At 36.6% G+C, this 13,655-nt stretch overlaps 1 protein-coding gene across 1 annotated transcript in view; it reads right to left on the bottom strand.

Annotated features, from left to right (window-relative positions):
- Positions 1-6,318, bottom strand: part of ANKFN1 (ankyrin repeat and fibronectin type III domain containing 1) — a 54,304-nt gene extending 47,986 nt beyond the window's left edge. The window contains exons 1-2 of the mRNA XM_035558821.1: positions 6,118-6,318; positions 24-234 (exon numbers count right to left, since the gene is read on the bottom strand). Of these exons, the coding sequence (XP_035414714.1) occupies positions 24-234; positions 6,118-6,303 (397 nt within the window). The 5' untranslated portion in view covers positions 6,304-6,318. The remainder of the gene's footprint in view (positions 1-23; positions 235-6,117) is intronic.
- Positions 6,319-13,655: the final 7,337 nt, after the last annotated feature.

Genomic DNA, 13,655 nt, shown 5'->3' with positions numbered 1-13,655 from the left:
TTCAGTATGTGTACTTTACTTACAGTGTGGGCTTTCCTTTGCCCCAACGTGTAGAAGAGTCCGAGCAATAGGGACATTGTTTGTCAAAATGGCAATATCCAATGGAGTTAGTCCTTCGCTGTTTGGTGTGTTCAGGTCCAGTTCCTCCAGTGTGTATTGATAAAGAAGAATCTGAACAGCATCCAGATCTTGCTGTTCTACGGCCTCAAACATAGCTTCATTGCACTGGAAATTCTGTGTACCATTTAAAAAAAAATCAGTAGAACTTTTCAAGTGTCAGTATTTTAAAAAATAAATTGGGAAAATTTGAGTTTTGAAAGATTACTATAAAATATTGAACCTTCAGCCCCATCCTATGTTCAGCTAGAAATATGGAAATTGTTTGCAACAAAACTGAACTTGCTCTGCCTCTAGAGTTGTGTACTTAAACTTGGTTCATGGCTGTAGTAAGATCAAGACGAGATTCAAACAAATCCAAAACAAACTCGCTCTTATTTAGAAACCTGTCCTGTAATTGAACCATATAAGAAATATTATATGTTTTTGATGTGAAACTGGAAGAAAGACTATGATTTGGACAAGGTGTTGGGCTACTTATTTTTTCAATCTCTAAATTTAAAGTTAAAATCTGGGGTATACAAACCCAAGTAACCGAAATTCAAATCAAATAAGTCATTCTGGAGAAAAACTTGCACAGGTGCAGTGTAAGCTATTAACAGGTACTGTTCACTCCAACACTTCAGTCATTTCTAGGTGCTTATGTTTTTGCATTTAACTTGTAAATGGAAGAAGCTTTGAAATACATCATCTTTAAATAAAGTAGAAATGAGACTGAATAAAATAACTGTCCAGTGAGCACATTCAGAAAAAGTGTGTATGAACAGCAGAGAATATAAGCACAGAAGCAAGCAAAATCAAGAACATACATGGCAGCAGCTCTCAAGCAGAGAGATCCACTGAACCTTTTTCCTTACTGATGACAAGTATATGAAAGAACCATAAATACAAAGAAACCTATCATTTCTTAAATGAGCTGGGGAGAAGCAGGTGCAGGAGGGTAGCACAGCCTGCAGGTTTCTGTTATGAGAACATCATTCTGGAGCCTACAGTAATGACATGTTATTTGCCAAGATTCTTTAAATTCCTTCCCAATGCCCCATTGCCATAATTACCCAATAGTGTGGTGTTTCTTTTTTTCCTCTTAAGAAAGAATTAGTAGAAGCAAGAGGCCCAGCTAAGCAAGGAGGGCTCAGCATGTGGTCACATAAAGGAACTGAGATCTATGTAGGCATATCGTGCCAGCAGGCACACCAAAGAACTGTATACATAAGGGACAAAGTGATCCAGATACATTATGTAAGCTAGTTTCCTGTATCCTGAAACCCACAATAGAAGAACCACAGTGACAATTCTTATACAATAATATATATTTTTTTCAATGATACGAACTAATCTCTGAATTGAAACCATCTTCTAATGTGATTAGACATTAACATTTCAGCCATATTAAAACACCTCATTTTCCTTTTTTAAATTGATGTAATTTTATTTGGCATTCCTCTGCCTAAGTTCTGCCTTCAGTGAAACAATACTTTCTGATAGAGCACTGATCTCCTGGAACATCTTTCAATTCCTCCTAAAACAAACAGACTAATGGTTTGAAAGTGGTTCTGAAAACTTGAGTCCACAGCTACAATTTGGAACTTGTTCAGTTCTTTTCAGTTCAGCTTGAAGTTAAAAATGTCTTTAAACACTCTCTGAGGCCTGACAGTAAACTTTTGGTCTACTGCTTTGCATATGAAGTATTCATATCACAGTAAGAAATTGCAAAATGATGTTACCTTAGAAGTTTTAATATACTGAATATTAGGGATCAGCAGAACAAGTAAATATGCATAAGACGTACCCCAAATTTTCAATATAGAGAAATGAGACACCTATGTTAGAGGAATATTTGAGTATGAAATGAACCGTGCGACAATAAATTGAACCTAAGGAGACTAGTGCAGACTTGGAAATCTACCTTTTAAACAATTAAATAGAAAAGGTAACTCACTTTTGAAGAAGGAAAAAAGTTCTGGTCTTTTGCTCTTTGAAATTTCATTATTACGGATACAGAACTGTGAAGTGAAAGACTTTTTTCATATGAATGATTAGAAAAGCAAAATATATTCACCAATTCTCCAAAAATATTTATCTTATCTACCTTCTAAAAAGCATTAATTTCATCTTAGTTTACGCCCATTTCAAATTCTTTTCTTACTGATTTTGGAACTTCTCCTATAGAGTTGTATTATGAAATAAAGGGGGAATTATGCTTCAGAAGCATATCCATGTTGATGCAATTAGAAAGCAAACAAAATCATATTACTCTTGCAGCTGATCACAGATAGAAAAATTTACTTAAGAGTGAATTCACAGATAGCTTACTACAAAGGGAATTGGTTGAAGTAAACTGAATGACTGCATTAGTCCCCATTTCTATCAGTTAAGTTCATTTGAGGAAACACTGGCAAACAGCTGGGGAGTAGAAGAAAAAGGTAGCACTGATGATATTAATCAATGACAGCCTTGTGGTGGGAGTTCAGGACAGGAAATTAGGTATGTCTCAGATCAAATATTCACTTCTGTGGCAGTGGGTTCATGCACAATTTCTCCCCTTTCTGAAATCAGAATAGTCATCCTCTTTTAATTGTCCTTATGATTGTGCATAAAGTTTAAATGAGGAAGCATTTGTAGAACGCTACTGTAAGTGCTGAATACCATTATGTGGCTTTAATTCCAATTCTGTGTGAAACTCAATAAATCCTGTACTATATCAGAAATTTCTTGCATTATACAAAATCAAACAAAAACCTGTTAGATAATAATGATAAAAGCATAGCTAAAATCAGCATTGCAGCTGAAATTAACTCAGTGATATGGCTGACAAAAGCATTTGGTCCTTTTCCAAATATTTACATATACTTTAACAGAAGAGTTTACCTATCTGAATGATTCCTTTAAAATTATTTTCCAAACTTCAATTTGACTTGTTATTTTTGGATTATTTGTCAAGATTTAGACCTGCCTAGATGTCTTTAAGAATGCATCTTCAGATTTTTGCTTGCCAAACCAAATAACTAAAGTATTTCTGAAGTTTTCTCCTTAAGTCATTTGCTGAACCAAATCTAAGCACGTGCTTAAGTTAGTTCCTTATAAATATTCTTGCCAGCAAATCTGTTGGCAAGAATGTTTCACCAAAAATGCAAAGATACAAGAAAATTTCTATTTCTTCATTTCATTAGAAATCTGATTGAAAAGGCTGCATTCGTTTAAAAAAGAAACAGAGCATGAAGTTTACAACCTACTTCATCCAATGCAAACAATTCTGAGACCAAATTGCAAATATCAGGTTTTCCAAATGAACAATTCAGACGCAACCAATAGTCTAAAATATGTTGGCATGTCTAGTAACTTCAGAGTGTAAAAACATGGAATTGTGATATGATGTTTCTAACTAGGCATTCATGTATCCCTTGTCCACATAGTAGCGCACATCTAACCATAACAGACTTATTTCAGTCAAAAAACATCCTCATGAGACAGCAAAATATCTACCACGTTTTCAGCCATGCTAGTAAATTGCCCCATTTGGAAGCCTGCACCAAGCCCAGCTCTCCAAGCCTAGAAAACCTTCTACAGTACTCACTCACTTTTCCACAACTATTTGCTTTCACATAGATAAGAAAAACATGTTTGAAGATTATATTGTTTTCTGCAAAAAGCTGATCATATTCTATATAAAAGACTCTAGAATTGCAACATTTTTCAGACATTTACAGTCCAGGGGTAAGAAATTCAAATGGGGGGTAAGATGTAGCGTATTTAGTCCCATGTGCTCGATTTCAGTCCAGTTGATATAGTCACAGATACTAAAAATACCTTCTAATTTCTACCTTCATTTACATCTACTAGGTAATTTTATTCTGCTCTGGAAAGACGAAACCATTGAACTCAAAGAGAAACTGAATCACATTTAAAACGATCAGGTATAGTTTAGGGATAATTTTCGCATTTCTTTTTCCTTAACTCAGTCTTGTAGCCCTAATCATTAGCTAGACAGCTGTGCTATGTGATTAATTTATTTAGGTGTTACACTAGTGCACAAATGTATATACTGAAAAGAACTACAGTATTGCTTTGCAGTAAGTAATAACTATGTTCCAGTAAGTGATTCAGTGCTGGAGTGTTTAGAAATGCAATCTTATGTAGCTTAATTAAAATGAAGTACCCCTTTCAAGATATTTGCTCTAGGTTAGCCTGAAAAAGTCCACTATGCGCTACTGGAGTTGGAAAAAACGTTAAAGTAGTTTCTGCAAAGTCTTGTTTTGATAAACATGAGTTCAAGAATAAAGCTATTTTGGGACATTGCTATGTCTGCAGCAAGACAACAATTTACTGAATGGAAAGTGTTGCACAGCAAGAGAGAATGGAAAGAAAACTCCTCACTAGCCAAAGCTGAAAGAAAACAAGTTCTAACAAATGTTGTTCACTTGTCTGGAGACATGATTTTAGTCACTGACTTGCCTCTATACCACAGAAACTCAATGATTAGAAAATACAACAGCTAGCAACTTGACCTGGAATATTTCCACCCCTTCACTGACTGTTTCATTGCCATTTATTTCCAGGGAAAACTATAAAAAAAAAACAACACACCACCACCAACAAAAAAACAACTAGGCAGAATAGACAGAATGGCTTTCAAAGCCTTTTGAGTTCAACGGGAGACTATTCATTGACTGTTGCAGACGCCAGCTCAGACCCCAGACTGGTAATACCTAGTGGTGCCTGTGCCCACAGTAGGTCATCAGCGACAAAAGCTGTGTCACTCCTACAGCAGTGTAGTGGTTGAGAGAAAAAAGTTAACTGAAGTCTCTATTCCATTAAACTACCATCAAAAAAGCAATGCATAATTGATTCTCCTCATTATGACTGATTGAATAGGCGCTTCCACAGCCTGATAGGTCTGTACTGAAAAGGGAAGAGAAGTGGGACTGTAAGTAAATAGCTCTGTTGATAGCAGAGGATTCAAGCCTCATCAAAGTGCTGCTCCTCAGTCTTTGGGCTATCCTCATTTGTCATTTCTCATCAGTTAAGTATGACAGAAGACCCCATATTTGAAGAAATACATAATTAGAAGTGTGTATTTAGAGAAACACTGGTCAGAAGATATGCTAACAGACTGGCATTCATTCAGTCTACATGTCAGTCTGCTCTGGCATGGTCCCCAGCGCTAGTTTATTTTTAAATTTCACTCAGTTACAGACAAACTTGCAATTCAAAAGAAAAAGGCAGGAAGGATAGTAGCAAGAAAAGATGACCTAAGAGATCTTTTCCCACAGTTCACATTTAAATAGAGGTCCAGATTCAAATGATCTCCAAACTAAAGGCACCTGGAAACACACTGCCACAAGAGCACAGCTGTTAGCTACTATGCAAAGGTCATTGTTCTTCATTAGTGGAGAGACTGAAGAGTGGAGTGGAATTAGTGGAGAGATGTGTCTGTTCTTCCTACTTATGGAAAAGGAGACTTTATTTTGTTACGGCAATATCAACAGCAGGTTCATCTTGCTCCAGCAAATATAAAAAATTCTGATGTGCACTGATCTTGTACTGTTATTATTTCAGGAACACCCCATTCTTCAAAATCTATGTGATATGTTTTGTGTAATTTTACCAGCACTGGCATAAATAGGAGTGCTCTTGAATGTTAAGACCAGCAGGTGCTTACATGTTTTCCTGTACCAGCACTAGGATGCCTGGCTCTGTTCAGTCACTAGTGTAGAGGACCCACGCTTTACTGCTTCCTGTGTAATCTTTCTCACTATCTTATCTAGCAAACACCATCACAGTCTGTGACCAACCTTAATGCTAAGGCCTTACTCCTAAAATAAAGCAACACCAATGTAAGGCAGCTTTTCTTCAGCCTTCAGGAAGGTCAGACACAGGATCATAATTTTAAATTTGAGAAGAACGTACAGCACTAGTCAGGGAATAGGCGAAGTAAGATGATCAGAAGTGTACAGATTAATAGGAAGGAAACCGGCAATTTGATAAATATCAAGTAATTACCATTGAGGTCTTACGGAGACTGAGCCGGTCTGATCGAGCTCGGAAATATGCTTCGTCAAAGGATGTATGACTCCCCTTCAGCTTCTCTGACAGGTTCCGATACAACCGCTTTGCAGCATTTGGAGAAGATGGCATGCTGTTCTTTTTAGTCTGGAGGAGACTTAAATTATGCATTTGCTGTGTCATTTTCACCTAGTAGTTCCTAGAAGAAAACAACAGCTGTTTAACAAGGTTTTGCTACACTAATGTCATTGATTAGAACTGTATCACTGAAACACATTGCAAGATTTCTGTGGCAAAAATCCCTTTCACACACAGTTTTAGAACACTCGAAAGCATATTTCTAGGCCTTTTCAATGACAATTCTCTCTTTAAGGAATTAGTCCCATGGATATCTATGGCAAGGGAGAATTAAGGATAGAAAAATAGACCACTTCAGAACTATTCCCTAATTTGTGTAAGAAGGAGTTTCATTTAATGATGGAAATGGACTCTTGACAGAGTGAGTTCTGGTAATGCAGAAAACAGACTTTCTAAATGTTACTATACTGTTAGGGTAACCTGCACATTTTGCCTGAACAAAACTGAAGTAACCGAAAGGGAATACATCAGGTTACTGAATTTTTGAACTGGTCAAGTGACTTAAGTTTGACACAAGCACAACCAGGACAAGACAGGTGGCTGAAAGTTCTTTGCTACAGAGACCACTTCTTGTTATTAGAGTTTTGAGGAACATTTGTCAGGGGAGAACCTGCTCTGTAACCAGGACTCCTAAGGCATGAAGTTATAGCAAATAAATGAAAGAAAAGCTGTTTAGGTTCTGTTATAGGCATTATGAGAAATACATGGATTTTTACTTTAAACTTCCAAAGGCCAAACAGTGTTCAGGGTACTGCAAACCAAGACCTTACATGCTATATTTTACAGTTAAAATAATCTGGGATCCTGAGTGCTGCTGTTTACAGTTCCATACTGAAGGAACTGAGTTCCATACTGAAGGAACTGAGTTCCATCCTCAGGGATGTCTGTAAGTGAAAAAGTGACAAAAATGCACAATTTCTTCACATTTCCTTTTTCCCTGCCAAGGTCATGTAAGGATTTCCAAGGCAGAACATCTCTATCAAAGATGTCACAGTTTTAACAGTAAACCTGGCTACTCTTTCAAACTATCTTTTCCTGGAAATAAGCTTTAGATTCTTTGTACTATGATACAAATCCTGTGCCTTTGTTGTTCTGGTCTCTCAGCCTGCATGTGAGCAAACCAGACAGCAGGACTAGAGTCTAATTATTATTTACAATCATAAAAGCTTTCTTTACTAAATACTCACCCTGCAGTTGGACCTGCTCTTTGGCATGAATTGGTTCCTAAGACTAAATACACCACCCAGGTCTCATAAATCATTTACATCTTACTTTCTCATTTGCAAATGGTGGTGAAGCAGACATCCTGAGTAAACAAATATCTGAGGACAAGTAATCTCATATATTCTCCAAGCTCATGGGGCATTGAAGAGAAATCAAGTCAACATACTTGTGATATGTGATGAGAAAATTTTGCTAAATTATAACAGTGCGTGCAATCAGAAGACAGCAATGCTGTGTGAGTTGCATTCATGAAACTAATGTGCAAAAATGGATATAGTAAGAAACAAGCTCTCTGGGACTCAGGGAGCAGCAGTACTAGGATGATTTTGGACTGTCTTTCTCCGAGCTTGTGGAGAAAAGGTAAAGTGAGGCTCACACACAAGTAACTCAATTCATCCTGCCTTTTATTACATGTGTTTCAGCAGTGACTACAAGGACATCTCCTCATGAAGCTTTTTATTCACTGCCCCCAACAATAAGCCTGCATAGACTAGACAGAAAGGCTTAGTGGGAACCAAGGAACACAGGGAAATATGTTTGATCAAAGTCTCTGTAATGAGAATGTGCTTGTTAAAGTCACCTAGAGCAAACACTAGAATTCAGATAACCAACTTACAAATGTTCCAAGGAGCACTAGTATTATTTGGAACCATGTTCTGGAATCAAAGTAACTTAGACCTTACCACATGGAAGTTGCCAGTAAGTGCTGAGTTTCAGTATTGGACAACCTTTGAAGGCAGCCTTTTGTTTTAGAGTTGTACCAATGGAATAAGTCGGAAGTATAAACATGGAATAAAATGTGTTTTCAAATGGTCAAAATTTTTCATTCACATGCAACTGTTTAAAATAGCTTCAATAATACAATTTATTTTCAGATATTTATTTTAAAAACTTTAAAAATAGCAGATTACCAAAGGAACTTCATCTTCGACTGTTCCACACTATTTCCATTTTAAGAAATTCAGCCATTTACCAAAAAATAATACATTTTTCAGAATAATCCTCTCATAGTTCATATAGAACTACAGATTATCCAACATAAACTTATCCTCCTCTTACCTTAGTTTTCACCTGGGTGAAGCTAACATCAACCAAGAACTTCTTTTCATCAATAAACTATGTTCAAGAATCAGTCCCAAACTGCAAACAAAAACAGGCCAATTAATATTATAGGTATGTTTGTAAAGAAAGTTTCAATTTCCCGAAGCCATTTGATTCCAAGAGTGGAGTTATTGAACACCAAATTATCACACTTACGAGAGTGTATGAGAGAGAACAATTTGCATTCACCATGCAAACTTAAATGTCATCAGGACATGGACTAAAAAGCCAAGTAGATCCATCCAATACCTAATTCAAACATACCTCAACATACACTACTTTGTTTGCTTTGGGATTTTATTTTTTATACCAAAAGCAACAGGTTTGGTACCTCTGAGTGGCATAATATTACATAATGAAGCTTGGAACCCCTCCATAAAGCCCACAGGCCAATATGGATATTTACTGAGAAGCTGTGTAGACATTTAGCAAGTTTATATTAAATATATTAGGCTTACGCGCTTAGTAGGGCTTCTAATACTTATTGTGGTATTACTAAAACCAAACAACAATACCTGTTATTAAAGCTAATACAGCTTATGCCTTTATCAGTCCACCCTAGGTTATTACATCTTGCTGGACCAAACTACATGCTTATCGACTTCAAGTCCCTAAGTTATTTGTGGAGAGGAGAGTCACTGAAGAGACTTATTTACAAAGAACACTTTGACAGAAACATTTTCTTTTATGAGGAGAATTTAACTTAAGAGAATAAAACACCTCTCAGTCTTTGAACAGTTTTCCAAGAAATCTGAGGGTTTGATAATCACATCTCCCAGTACACATTCAAAATTCAGTTTGCAGGTCAGTTCCATTTCAACATGCATACTGTCAAAAGAAACTTCTAAATATGCTATAGTTCTCTACGAGGCTGCCGTTGTCTCAGGACCAAAATAAATTTAGGTATCATTGAGCTGCTGGCCTATGTCTCCAACCCTGAAAAGCCTAGCAGCAGTTTAATACCAAGTCTGCTCAGACCTTTTCACCATGGTGTGGACTACTGGTCACATTGACTGTACCAAACCTTAGTTTGACTCCAGACATTACAATCTCTAGGGGTTAGTGAAGTCCTTCCCACCTTGATCTGCTCAAAGAAACAGGATGCATATATTCAGAGGAAAACAACAGAGCGTTACTAACCATCTAAACGATGACTTCCAAGGACTCTTACAATATGGCTTCCATATTATGAAGCGAAGATTTCTGAGTACAGAGCCAAAGCAAATCCTTAAGATTAGCATAAAGGTAAGAAGGGGACTGAATCTTTTAAAATCTTTTTTTTTTAAATGTTTCTGCAGTCAAGAGCAGGTAAATGTATAGAGAAGCTAGATAAACACTGTAAGAGTTGCAGCTATTCAACAATACTACGGAATCGATGCACCAGAAATTACTTGAAAAATACAAATATGCATTTTTTTATGCTAACCATCAGAATCCTGAAGCAATGCATGGAATAAAGACAAAAAACAAAGCAACAGCTGGCATAACGTAAGACAAATGCACTGCGTTCTTGACCACTGAAACAGCAAGATGCAAAACACTGCTGAAGATTATAATACTTAACATACTTTCTAGTCACATACAAGGTATGGAACGAAAAAAGGAAAGGTAAATGTAAGCTGCATATTCTGGAAAACTTCCTTTCAGTATGATCTTATTAAGCTGTAGAAATGACTCCTGGGGGAGCAACTGAAATGAGATTGGGTAAAATCAGGAGTAAAATACATAATAAGAAATAAGGAAAACAAAGACATATCAACTTCAAAAAAAAAAAAAGCAACAGAATTATGTAACTGGATGTTGGCATTTCATTATTATAGGTGCAAGCCATTTTGTAAGAGCAGCTTTATGCTCCTTTAAGTAATTCATGCCTCCTGCCCCCCTCCCCACTCCGATGAGAGGACACAGTCTTCACATCACCAATCAGGTGAAATCCAAAAACATGCATCCACTGAAATAACAAATTCTGCCAGTGAAACATGCCTGACCTGAGGATATATCACTGTGACAACTAATATTGTTACAGTACATCAGACAAACAGTTTAGAAACAGGTGATGTCCAGAATGGACCCATTTGTGATTTTCATTGATGGAAACCTCTGCAAATACCTAGCACAGGTCAAAATGAAATTGAGAAAGGAGATCTCAGTATGGTTCAGAGCAGCCCTATGTGGTCTCACTAGCATTCTCATAGCAAGTCCTGAACTACAACAAGCATGTTACTAGGTTTCTCAGTAAAGGCCAGAACTATACAGACTAACAGCAGCAGCTCCCCTTATAACTGGTTGTTAATTAGCAGTAGTTTGCATTTCCAAAAATTAAAAAAAAAAAAAAAGAAAAGAAAAGGGGGGGGGGGGGGGGAGGGGGGCGGCTTATGGCAGTGGTTCCAGGAATAAATAACCTGCATTCTTGGGGAAAGTTACTGTACTATCCTGGAAATAATCACCAAAGCACAGTCTCATCTGCATAACTACCACCCTGTTATAGTATGCACCAAACCAGTGACAGAAGTCTTCCTACACACATCTCATGCTGCACATGCGGTAGCTTGATCATTGTGAGCAGATTTCTACTTCCACTTCTAAGCACTGAAGTAACCTCTTCATTCCCTAACAGCAGGGTGTTTTAAAAGTCAAATTCAAAAATAAATATTAATATGTTCTCCTTGTAAAAGCATTTTTTTGATTGGTAAGTACTCACATAATATTCGTGTCCTTTTAAAATCAGATTGCTGAGAAAAAAAGTCTAAATTATAGATCACTGTCTGTTTCGTGTGGCACAAACATGCTGCACTGTATAGACAGGTAAACTAGATGGACACAGCATAGCTGTAAAAGAATTACCTTCAGATCTTAGGAAAACAACAGACAAGAAAACACTCAACACTATACATATTCTTAAATATGTTTATTAAACAATTTTATTCTTGAACTAATAGTTAAGAATATATGTGTTAAAAATAAATTTGACTTACCAGCTTAGGCTGTCCAAGGCAAAATATGAACAAGTTGGTGGTAATTGTCCAGTATCTTCATTTAATGAATCACATTGGCTTTGCTGTCTCTGCTGGTTCAGCCTCTGGGTAGAATGAGTAAACCTCTTCCTTATACTGCATGAATGATCAGAAATGAAAGAATTATTGCTAGCAATTGGTATTAGTAGCAATTACTGAAGTACAAGATGACTGACAAGCTCTCAGAGCAAAATAGTATTTAAAGCAAATAGTGTTGTATCACAGGTAAAGTATCTGGAGTATCTGGTGCCTTAACTCTATACTGTTTTACCTCTGCAGCTATAGGAATGACTAATATCTAAAGCTCTTGCCTCCGTAGTCAAAGATGCCATGACTTCTGTATGCTTTTAGCTTGTTGCATCCCTTAAAATTGATCAGCAGCACAGCATGCAAGTAGAACAAATAATTACTTCCAGAGTAAACAAAACTGCAATTGTAATTAATTTGCCATAAAGTATGATCAAAAAGGCATTAACGCAGCCATCTTAAAGCAGTTAGTTTTATGTTAAATCAATAAAAGGAAAAAAAGAATCACAGTCCTACAGTCTGTCCAGTAATGCATGCTGCATGTGATGTATTGTTTCTTCTTTCTTCAAGCAAGCTACCAGTACAGCTGTCTGCAATCATAGCAACAAAAGCAGCAACCATATCCATAGCTATGGGACATCTGCAAGATCATTTGAAAGCTCACAGCCTGAGCAAGTTATGCTGAAAAAAAGATTACTAAATGAATAAGAAATTTTTTTTTACTGATGCCTACATTTCAGCTAAAAGAGATCCTGTAACATTAATATATCTGTGGTAACGCCTTCCAGAACAGTAGAATGGTGATATTTCAAAATACACATTTTTTACAATTGGGCAAAAAATACTAACACTGGATCCCACAGAAACCCGCAAAGATGTTAGAAAGTCAGAATATGGAATTTCACACAGCCTCAGAATTCCAAAAATAATGTAAGTGATGAACAAAAGTGAACAACCATCTAAACCATCTAGAAAACCATTAACCTCCCCGGACAGTCCACTGGGTTCATGTAACTGGAATACTCCTGTTCAATATCTGGCAGCAGAAAAAAATTGACATTCTCATTCTTGGGTCTGTCATAGCCATCTACAGAAGAGTGTTTTTTTGTTTGGTTGTTTGTTTGTTTTTGTTTGTTTGTTTTTTATTTGATGTTGTTTTGTGGTGTTTTTTTGTTTGTTTGTTTGTTTGTCTGTTTAATTGTTTTTAAAGAGGTCCATTCCAAATAGCATCCTTTTGCAAAAATAGGTAAGCTAAAATCTGGCCCTGGACATTGATTTCTCATTGGACTTGAACTTCCATACTTTTTATTCTATACTATTCTATAGTATACTTGTTATTCTATACCTTTAAAATCAATCTGGATATGAGTCCTATTTTGAGGGAGATATTTTCTCTATGCGTTAATATATATATAGATATATCCATGTCTGAAAACATGCATACATCCACTTCAAAGACATATGACAAGAATATCCACAGTCCAAGTATCTGCATGTTTTGCTGCAGCTGACACAAGGTGCTATGAAAATATGCTACATGCAACATTACTTTTCCTATGCAGTGACAATCACAAGCTTGAAGTGTAGAGGATTCCCTCTTTTGTCCTGTTGTTTCTGAGGATCATTAGTCAGCAGTCTGCAGGACAGCTGACTGAGCTTACTGCTCCCTGTCAAAAGGAGAAAGATTGGAAATCTTTCGAAACCCCTGAATACCACTTTAACAGTGGGATACTACTTGGAGAAAAAAAAAATGCTGAAAATCTGAAGTGTCTAGGCATAAGTAAAATTAGTTAAACAAAAGCATAGAAATTCCATTTTCAGTGCTGTCCTGAACAGGGATGCTTCTTCTGAGTCAAAAGCTCTAATAGCATTTTTTGGGCTGCATTAACCCGTTTATGGAACTCTCTCATGAGGAAATTCTCACTGTCCAACTGTTTTCACTAGAAACACTAAAGTTTGTTTACTAGAACTAATCTATTCTTAAACACTCTCTAGCAGTTTCTCATTGTGTGTCAGTACTCCCCCTTCTCT

The sequence above is a fragment of the Cygnus atratus genome, chromosome 18, assembly GCF_013377495.2.
Source record: "Cygnus atratus isolate AKBS03 ecotype Queensland, Australia chromosome 18, CAtr_DNAZoo_HiC_assembly, whole genome shotgun sequence".
Lineage (NCBI taxonomy): Eukaryota > Metazoa > Chordata > Aves > Anseriformes > Anatidae > Cygnus > Cygnus atratus.
Note: the sequence above shows the minus strand (reverse complement) of the source record. Positions and strands in the feature narration are given on the sequence as shown.